The sequence below is a fragment of the Notothenia coriiceps genome, unplaced genomic scaffold (assembly GCF_000735185.1).
Source record: "Notothenia coriiceps isolate Sejong01 unplaced genomic scaffold, NC01 NC01_scaffold00006114, whole genome shotgun sequence".
NCBI classification, from domain to species: Eukaryota; Metazoa; Chordata; class Actinopteri; order Perciformes; family Nototheniidae; genus Notothenia; species Notothenia coriiceps.
In genome coordinates this window covers 1-11,068 of record NW_011338815.1, presented here as the reverse complement: position 1 = coordinate 11,068, position 11,068 = coordinate 1, and the positions used below count along the sequence as shown (strand labels likewise).

At 39.8% G+C, this 11,068-nt stretch overlaps 1 protein-coding gene across 1 annotated transcript; it reads left to right on the top strand.

The window, feature by feature from the left end:
- Positions 1 to 963: 963 nt before the first annotated feature.
- tmprss6 (transmembrane serine protease 6) lies at positions 964 to 8,932 on the top strand (the record flags this gene model as incomplete). Its single annotated transcript, XM_010768932.1, has 10 exons — positions 964 to 1,168; positions 2,346 to 2,482; positions 2,633 to 2,745; positions 3,562 to 3,671; positions 4,940 to 5,082; positions 5,235 to 5,333; positions 5,473 to 5,586; positions 5,946 to 6,062; positions 7,486 to 7,654; positions 8,614 to 8,932. Coding segments are annotated over 10 exons (1,526 nt in total), but the record flags the coding sequence as incomplete, so codon positions are not given.
- Between the last annotated feature and the right edge of the window lie 2,136 nt (positions 8,933 to 11,068).

Below are 11,068 nucleotides of genomic sequence, written 5' to 3'. Positions count from 1 at the left end.
ACTGTAATAGGATGCCACCGTTGCAACAAGTCAGTTTGTGACATTTTTGTAGGTGTAATGTGTAGGTGGATCAATACTTTTGTCTATATAGTGTATATGAATCTTAAACTGTGCAACTATGTTTAAACACTTCTAAACCATTCATCAATTAATTATTGTCGATACTAAAATATAAATTGCACCTAAAAATAACTGCAAACTAATGACAAAAGGTAGCTAAACAAGTGTATCACTAAATTAACTCAACAGCGCCCCCGTTGAAAGGCAAAATGTAAAAGAATTAATGTTTGTTTACATTTTTTAAAGAATGTTAGGAGAAAGCTAAACTCAGGTGGCCACTTGGTGCTGAAATGCAGTAATAATATGTCTCTAAGTATATCAGAATGGGTGGTCCTTATTCCCCTCCCGAAATTGCCTGGACCTCACATTGGGGCATTTACAGGAATGTGTGTGTGATGATTGTTTTATTTTGATTTGCTTTGTGATCTGCTCCCCACAGAAACCAACTCCAAAGTTATAGAGCTTTTGAAAGCCTCATTTGGTATCACTTTTTATTTTTCATTTGCTTCTTCTTACTTATTTATCTTTCTATCAATTTTTTCACTTTGATTGAGCTGTGATTATGGTGCAGCACCAGCATGCGCACCACCCTCTAAAATCTTTGTTTACCCAATATTTCTCGTAATAAAGCCCCATGTTCAATGCAAATACAGAGCTTTCTAATTACATTGCGATAATTTACTAATGCCATGATAATGATAGGACAATCGCTTATTCGCTGTTTTTTAATGCTCCAGGCTTTAGTGGAAAAAGGGATTATATATATTTGTCTTCTAGTGTTTTATTCATGGCTCTAAACATAAAATCAAAGCAAAATATACATACATGTACTTCAACACAAGTCCCACATAATACCAAATGAACCTCTAACTGTGGATTTCTTTTTGCCGTCCTCTCCACCAGACTGTTACCGTTACCAGCTGGTGGTCTCCAGCGGCCCCCTGGCTCTCCGCGGCCCCGACACGCAGCGCTCCTCCTGCCTGTGGCACCTCCAGACGGCCCCCGGCTCGCAGCTGGAGCTCCACATGGAGTGGCTGCTGCCTGAGTGCCGCGACCGACTGGTGGTGTATGACTCCATAACCCCTGCCGACACACACCTCATCACATCGTGAGTTTCATACGCTGTTGGGAAAATACTGTGTGTACTCTTTGTCTATATCAGAGTAGCACATGATAACAAAGGCCCAACTGTAGCTGTGTACGTAACCGGATGTATGATTACATAAAAGAAGCTCATGAGACACAGTGTTGAACATACGATAGCTATGTTTAACGATTAAACATGATGACACAGCCTCCAGGGAGATAGGTACTGTATATGACTGTCATGTTAATTGCTTACACAGGCCTTAGCTAATCTGAACTAAGCATAGAATACTGCTTTGAATCAGTATTCCTCCATCTTGTGACTGTGGAACTCCCTCTCTTGGATATCAGCATGTGAAGGACACTGTTCAGGAACTAGTTGATGCTCTGTATGTGATGACTACTTCCATTCTGGAGAGGATCACAGATACATGGATCCTGAGATTGAATATTATAGGTGTCAGATATATAAAAAAATATAAAAAATATTTCTATGAATTATTTTGCTCAAAATACCAAACAGATCACCCATTCTAGCCTCATCCCCCTCTATTTCAGCTTGTTACTAAAGTGCTGATTCCGGGTCTGTAGCTTTAAACAAGAAAAAGAAAAAGAGGGGGGAGCTTTTGCTGAGTATCTGATCAGGAGAATTCTACCAGCAGATACTCAGCTAAACGCTGCCGTGATTAAACGCCATCATGTTCCAAACCACATCAAGGATTATTTCTGAAACAGTATGGAGCTCAAACTCTTTTTCTCTTGAGGGTTTCCCACCAGGTGAGTTTCTTTTTATTTCCTGCTTCTTTACACATACTCTCTCCAGTACAGGTTAGCTCTGAGTGTTAGCGATGCTAATGTAAACACAGACCATATTACTTCCAAAACACGTTGCGCATTGTTTCTGATGGCAAGGTTTCTGATAGGGCCGTGGGTGTAAAGCCAGCCCACATTTCCGATATCGCGTCATATCGGCAGCAAATCTGGATCAGCTCCGTTGTTCCCCCGTTTCTAGAGATTTGGGTATGGAGGAAAAGAGAGAGGGTTTTGTTTTCTGACACTCCGGGGACACATGGTTATGTATAGAAGACATACAAAAGTGCATTTTGCATGATAGGAGACCTTTAATTGAAGCCAAACATAATTTAAGTTAACCTTTATTTGACCTACTATACTATTCCTGTTTCCCTCTGTTCTCACAGTGTGTACGGCTGCAGCAGACATGAGAGGCTGGTGCGCGTCCTGTCTTCAGGAGAGTGGATGACGGTGGTTTGGAAACAGGGTCTATATAACTACAAAGACCCCTTCAGTCTATCTGCACAGACCTGGACCCGCCGCAGTGAGTTTACCTGAAGACCTTCTTCTACCAGTTCAGAAACATTTCAAACAGCTTTACATACCAGGGACAGAGAAGGAGCTTTAGGCTAACGTTTTGTGGCAGAATGTATATTTTATTGCGTATCATACACTTTTTCTCTCTGTTTCTCAGACTCTAGCTCCTCTATAGAGCTGAAGGCAGTTTCGGGGGTCCAGGGGTCTCTGAGCACGCCTTTCTTCCCCAGCTACTACCCCCCTAACACAAACTGTACCTGGAGCTTTACCGTAAGAGTCCCTCATCCATTTACAGCTCTGAAATGTTTCCATGCTTCCTCTGATTGGTCGACTGCTTAGAGATGTCCCGCCCCTTAGCCTATCACTTACAATGTGTTGGACTGCTAGCCAATAGGAGCGCGAGTGTTCTAAAGTGATGTCACTGTGTTCGAGGAAGTAAACAAAGGAGTCCAATGGAGGTGTGTGTGGGAGAGAAACTCCCTCTGAAGGGAACACATGGAGTTCAGGCTTTGCAGACCATTTACACCTACACACTTCAGGAGAGGGAACTCCACAGAAAGCAGAATAAGGCCTCTTTAAAGATTTTCTCCAGGAGTGTCATAAAGTCCGCCAACAGCAGGCTTTTGGGCAGGATGCCAACATATATTAATATTGTAATTATAATGCATGGTTATTCCACAAAATATACATTTCTAAAAAGTGAAACATTTTTTATTGTTGTGATTAAAATAAAATATTTTTAAACACAAATATTTTAGGTCTGTCAAACGTCAATATTTGTATATCATGTATGGGGAAATTGTTTGAAATAGCTTATACAACTTGGAAAACCAATTACTCCTCCAAATAAATATTTACAGTGGTATCTTAATTTATCCAGATTTTTTAAACTCAAAATATTTCATTCATTGTTGCTAACCATTAACAGCCCCTCATATTGTTGATGAATTAATGTTTGTGCATGCTTTACCTTCATTGTTAAACTGTAAAGTCCAATGAGACAAATGTAACATGTGATATTGGGCTATATAAATAAACATCGATTGACTGTATTGTATATCTGTGTATTGCCCTGTATGGTTTCAGATGCCGGCTGCAGGGATGGGTTTGTCTCTGGAGCTCGATGGTTACGAGCTGAGCAGAGCCGTGTATAATCAGGTCTGCACTCAGGGCCAGTGGATCGTCCAGAACCGCAGGTAGGATGTGCTACATCAGGGGTGTCCAAACTACGGCCCGGGGGCCAAATACAGCCCTTGGACCATTTTGAATCGGCCCTCAGCAAATTAAAAGAGTATAATGAAGTATGGCCCACCAATGAAACTTGTGATTTTCTTATATTGTTCTTCTTAAATATGTAAAAATATATTACACAGTAGCATTCATGTGTTAATGAACCCACTTTTAAAATACATTCAGTCAATTAATGTTGAAAACATTTTCTAACAAGTCTTAGTTGATAAAAAAAAAAGCCTAATAACAAGCTTGAAATACACGCTTCATATTTCCTCTTATTATAATCAATCTGAAGCTTCTGTTTTAAGGGACAAGTTGCTAAAAAGATAAATGAAACCCTATAGAGAGCTGTGATGTAGGCTATTTTATTCTTAAAGTATATTCATGTATCAAGCCTAATTTACCTACATGTTGCATAACTTAACTTACGAGGCAGTATACCTAACCTCCATAAGTGGCCCAGCCCTTCGTATAGTTTTCTTAATGTGGCCCTCTGTGAAAAGGTTTGGACACCCCTTTGCTAAATAATCAATAGATCCCAGAAATGTATTTATAATGGCCAGCTATGTCTGGTTCAGTGTCAAACAGGAAGTGCTTGTGCATGTTGAAAGTTCTTCATACAGGTCATGATCTGTTCTGACCAACAGGGGGCAGCAGTGTCCTGTTAGAGCTATATACACACTTGTAAGACAAGGACATTGTCATTTTAGAGGTGTTTTACATTTCTGTTCAATTTAACCTGTCTAATTACATCTTGTGATTTTAAACCCACAATCAAGCCTGACATTTTTTGTTATTTGTGCCGTGGATAAACTGAGAGTCAAGAGCATGTTATATTTTTATTTACAGTATGTTTCTATCTCTGTATTTCTGCTGTGCGTGATCTTGAAACACTGTCAAATAAGAGATCACAATAAGGTCCATTTGTTGAGAATAATTTATCTTATTATTTTGGCATGTAATATTACTATTCTGTATTGTGAGTCTCAATGTTGCATGTTTGTAAGTATAATAAATGGTTTCCTAGGGTGACTGACACATTCGGACTACAGAAACAAACTGCCTGTTGGCTAACTCTGGCGATAAATATATTTAATTCAGTTGTGTGTCTCTTAAACGTTTTTGCACTTTCGTTTTTGCAATGTATTCATGCTTTTGGTACAGAGTTATCGACATTTTCTCAGAAGAAATCAATAAAAAGTGCCAAAATGTGTGTCTGTCCTCTCCTCAGACTGTGCGGAACTCGGGGTCTGCAGCCCTACACCGAGCGTCTCTTCCTAATCTCCACGACGACCACGGTTGTCATGACGTCAGAGGTGTCAATCACAGGGCCAGGACTTCAGCTGCGATACAGAGTCTTCAACCAATCAGATCGTGAGTTGGGCATGCAGTAAACACAACCAAGAAATTCATTGCTAAGTAACCTTTGTGTGGTGTGTGTGTGTGTGTGTGTGTGTGTGTGTGTGTGTGTGTGTGTGTGTGTGTGTGTGTGTGTGTGTGTGTGTGTGTGTGTGGTTTTTTTACAGCGTGCCCTGGTCAGTTTCTGTGCACCATTAACGGCCTGTGCGTTCCCGCCTGTGATGGAATCAAAGACTGTCCCAACGGACTTGACGAGAGAAACTGTGGTATTTATTTATTTATTGGTGATTTAATAAAAAAGAGAGAGAACACACAAGACGCCATGATTGAAAGCTTCTGCACATTGGTAAATGTTTTAGTGTGTGTGTGTGTGTGTGTGTGTGTGTGTACGTGTGTGTGACACAGTGTGTGTGGCGCAGTACCAGTGTCCAGAGGACAGTCAGTGTGTGGACTACTACAAGGTGTGTGACCAACTCCCAGACTGCCCCGCAGCATCAGACGAGATGAACTGTACTGAAGGTAACACCGTCTCTCACACACACACACACACACACACACTCACACACACACACACACACACACACACACACACACCACTCACACATCTCACACACAATAAATCACCTGCCAGCCTTTTGCTAAATCTACTTCCTTCATTTTAATATTTTAATCTTTTTCGTGGCTTTATTTGACCTCTTAGAAGAACTGATTTCTGACCTCAGAATTGTGTGTGTGTGTGTGTGTGTGTGTGTGTGCGTGTGTGTGTGTGTGTGTGTGTGTGTGTGTGTATNAAAGAGAGAGAAAACACAAGACGCCATGATTGAAAGCTTCTGCACATTGGTAAATGTTTTAGTGTGTGTGTGTGTGTGTATGTGCAGGTGTGCAGTGTTCAGATATGACCTATGTGTGTGCTGATGGAACGTGTCTGAAGAAACCGAACCCCGAGTGTGACTTTGTGACCGACTGCCCCGACGCCTCCGATGAGGAGCACTGTGGTGAGCAGATACACACATTTAATAACACACTTAATTAATATGTGTTTTATTAGTATATTATTAGTAATTTACTTTGTGATATGTTTCATACTTTCTTTGACAGGTTTCTAAAGATGCTATTAGACTTCATTTGTTGGGAGTAAAAAGTCAGGATTTTGAAAAATGTCTTAAAAATCAGGATATATAGGAAAAAAATCTGAATTTGGAAAATGGCCGAATTCAGGAGAATAGTAAGGTTTGGATATTTTTTTTTTAAAAGTTTGAATTTTGAGAAAAAGTCAGAAACAATTTAGAATTCTGAAATTTTCTGAAAAAAGTCAACATTTTTAAATGTTCTGAAAAAAAGTCAGAATTCCGATATTTTCGGGAAAAGCCAGAATTCTGACATTTTCTGACCAAAGTCAGAATTTGAAATTTCTCATCAAGGCAAGGCAAGTTTATTTATATAACACCTTTTCAACACAAGGCAATTCAAAGTGCATTACAAAAATGAAAGAGATTCAGAAAATGGCATTTAAAAACAGTCATTAAAAAGCACAGATAATAAAAGAAACATTAAAAGAAAAAATACATGAATAAAAGTTACAGTGCAGTTTAAGGTCTGATCCTTTGCTCTGACATCAGGTAATAACTTTAAGAAAAAGGTCAGAATTCTGAGATTTACAGACAACAGTTTTACAATTTAGAGATTTTGAGAACAAAACTTATCAACATCATTTTTTAAACGAATTATTTGGAAAGTAGTTGTTTTCAAAATGAGGTGATTAAGAGCTCAAGTGTTTTGAGGTTGAAACTTTGAATGCTTGCACGGGATGACAGCCATTTGTTTTTGTACCATAATGATTATATTAACAGGCAAACAAAATTAGTAAATTTAACCAACTCAGAAAATGCAGAAGTTCAGCAAACAGCTTTGAAATTGTTGCCTCATTGTTAAAAGTTCACGCTCAGTAACAGGTTTTACAGTTTGTTTACAGAGTGAATATTAAAGTGGCACTGTGTATTTGTACTGAAGAAAAATCTTGTTTTTTTTTTTTAAATGTAAGGATTCTGAGATTTTTTTTTAAATATCAGGAATTTCTGAAAAATCTCAGAATTTTTCAAAGATGTTGACATTTCAGGAGAAAAGTCAGGATTTGGAGATTTTCAAAAAAAATTCGATTTAAAGATTTTCTGGAAAATATCAGAACTGTGAGTAAAAATCATATTTCTGAAATGTTAAGAAAAAGTCAGGATTTTCTGAAAAAAGTCATGAGATTTTTTCTTCTGGGTAAGCCTTTTTTTAAGTGAGGTCATTTTTGAAAACGTTGTCATTTTGCCAAGATAAACTAATTACTTTGAGTAACACTTCTTACAGTTTTTACAGTGCATATTGAACTTGCTCTGCATATGTATACCTGTTCTAACACTCCTGTGTGTTCAGACTGCGGCCTGAGGCAGTTCTCCAGTCGTATTGTGGGCGGGGCTAACGCCACGGAGGGGGAGTGGCCATGGCAGGCCAGCCTCCAGGTGCGGGGCAACCACATCTGCGGGGGGGCGCTCATCTCCAGCCAATGGGTGGTGTCCGCCGCCCACTGTTTCTATGACGACAGGTAAGTGCAGGATGCTTGAGATCCGGGTAATTTTAAACCTGGTATTTGAATTTTTTCGTGCCACTAAGCAGCTTTTTAATGAACAAACAGTGCCCAGCTTTCAACGCTGCAACCAGTTGTCTTTATATTAAAATGTTGCCTGACTGACACTTTAATATTATTTTATAAATAAATCTATAATATTATTTTAATAATAATGTCCATAGTTGCATGCTTATTGAGACAAAAAGTGAAATTAGCTGACTAACTTTTACAGAATTTACTTTTTTACTTTCAGATACATTCTGAGTGATCTGTCTTATGTTATAATCCATATGGATAATTAGCACAGATACGCAAGTTTAATATATATAAAAAAAAGGTTGGTCTACACCGAAGAGTCTCTGAGTAATTGAGAGCAATTCAAAAAGTGTTGCGACCGTCCCCATTTCAAAATGTTTATTCAATGAAGTGGATAAATCCTTTTTAGCATGTTAGAACTGTTCAGACAGCTTTGGTTTACCTTTCTGTTTCCACCAAACGTTTTTTCTGTTGTGTCTTTGCTGCAACAGCCTGTGTGACTCAAAGCCAGCGTACTAATGTATTCACATACACTCGCATCTTTCAAAGCCATGCAGGCTCAGCTGGCTGGACCACGGCCAAAAACTCTTTCACATCCTGTAGACTCGAGGGTTAACAATTCATCTCTCTCAGCGTTCCTCAAACAGTGGTTAAAAGCTTGCATAGTGTTCTGGAAGTGTTGATATTTCTGTAGACATTTTGAAGGAAAAAGTACGTTCTGAGGGAAACAGTTGCTCAAGTATTTCTTGGCAACAGTTAACAACTTCCTCTAAAGCTGTACAAATATACAATAGCTCTTGGAAAAGCGCTATACTTCCACGAAGGCCAATGGTGCATAGAGGAGTAACTTGCTATATGTAGTCCTACACCGATTAATGTTAATAATCTTCCTCCTGCAGTCTGTACGCCCCCTCGGTGTGGACGGTGTACCTGGGGAAGCTCCTTCTGAACCCCAGCAGCTCCACTGAAGAAGTGGCTCGAGTTTTACGGATCCAGCTCCACCCGTACTACGACTCCGAGTCCCACGACTACGACCTGGCGCTGCTGCAGCTGGACCGACCCGCCTCCGCTCTGCTGGCCGGACACAACCGACCCGCTTGCCTGCCCCCCCCCGCACACCGGCTGGAGCCCGGGTTGCTCTGCTGGGTCACCGGGTGGGGGTCGCTCAGAGAGGGGGGTGAGGAACGGGAGAGGGAGGGGAGTGTTGTTAATAGTTAAATTGGTGGAGTGTAATGAAGTACATTTACTCAAGCATTGTACTTAAAGGTCACTGATCAAGCAAAATGCACTTTTTTGATGTCTTTTCTACATAAATATGTGTCCCCAGTGTGTCATGACGAAATTACTCAAATGTGGGCGGGCTTTACATTGAACTCCTGGCAATGTTCCGCCCCATCCTATCGTCCATCACAAACGTCAGAAGTAATATGGTCCTAGTTCACATTAGCAAGCATCGCTAACACTCAGAGCTAACCTGTACTGGAGAGCATGTGTGTGAAGAAGCAGGAAATAAAAAGAAACTCACCTTGTGGTAAACCTGAGAGAGAAAAAAAGTTTGAGCTACGTACTGTTTCAGAGAGAATCCTTGATGTGGTTTAGAACATGATATGGTGTTTAATCAGCATTTAGCTGAGTATCTGCTCCAAAGGGGTCAGCAGCAGCTCGGTTACATTTAAAGCTAAGGACCCAGAATCAGCACTTTAGAAACAGGGCTGAAATAGAGGGGTGTGAGGCTACAATGGGTGATCTGTTCACTTCATAGACATGTTTTTTATAGATATGGTCCTATAATATATATCGTTCAAATATAGCATAATAGGTGAGCTTTAAGTAGAGTTTTGATGTACTTTTCTTTACTAAGTATTTCTATGTTATGCTACTTTATACAGGTGATGGAAAAGGCAGGAAATGGGTTACTGCCGGTCATGATGAAGAATATTTTCTAGATTTAATTGATGGTGTCTTTAAAAATAGTAAAAAGGGTTAAAAATGTACGGTACATCTAAGTTTTTCTAAGGCCAAGGTGATATCTTTAACTAAAACAGAGAAAATCAGCAACTCTCTTTATTTCAGAGGCTGAAAATAACATTTAACGACAAACCTCTCTTGAAAAACAACGATCAATCAATCAGCTGTTTTTTAAGGACTTGTAATGTTGCTCAACTGCCCACGAAATGTACGTTTTTCTGATGGCTTCCAATTAAGGAATTGTTATTCATTCTTATTTCCATTCGACGTCAGACTTTGGTACGCCTGACTTACGCCAGACTTTGATTTGGTGCTTTGGACTTGAGAGTTATTTGATACATGCTGATGTGCATTTGCAGGACTTGTTTTGTTGCTAAGGTATTTTTATTTCTCACAGTTAAACCTTTTTCCGTTGGAACAGGTATTATGCAGGTTTTATGCAGCCTGTAAAACCCCCATTTCTTCAGTGGCACTTAGAAGTAGCTCACAGGATGTGGAGAGTATTGGTGATTTGATGGAAAGTGGGTATGCTATTTTGATAACAGGGAGAAAACACATTAAATCAACCCGTTTGAAAAAAAGAGGCAGGAGGAGATGTGGGTTGTGGTTTCTAAGGATGTTGGTGTTTGACGGAGAAAGAAACCGTCTCTCGGCAGACGCAGTTTCATAACATGGTCAAGATGTGACTACAAGAGGATGTAGATTTTGTTAAGGTGTGGTTTCAACATTTTGTTTCCAGTGAAGTGGTTTCCCTTCATTGTAAGGATGGAAACATAACTTCATTAACTGCTAGTTGGTTAGTGTGTTCACATCAAAAACTGCAATTACAGACATATAGAATATGTACAGGCTATTTATTCTGCTATTTAAAAATATATTTGTTTAATGATTTCTGCTCAAGTTGAGGAATCGATATGACTTGGTAATCTAAACTGAGCAAGTCCATTTCAGCTATCTGCAGATTTAGGGTTAGGGTTAGGGAACCAAATGTCACGTTGTTGATTAGTGGGAGATATTAAAGATCCCCTATTAAACTGTTTGTCATCAATACATCACAGGTCTCAGATATATCCAGAGCCTGTCTCTGATTGGCTGCAACACCAAACAGATCATTGCAGCATTACCCATAATCCCCTCTGTTTCAGCCCTGTTTCCAAAGTGCTGATTCTCTGTCTGTTACTTTAGATGAAAACAAGGAGCCCCTCCCCACGCCCCTCTGAGAGACATTTGGTTACAAAGAACACAATGGAGCTCTAGGAGGAGATTCAGGTGATAGGGGGGGGGGGGGTTACCTTGGTTGCTGATTGGCTAATGGTTACACAAGACAAAACATCGTTATGACATCATCAAGTGGCCAAAATCTGATCAGCTCATTTTCAGACAGGT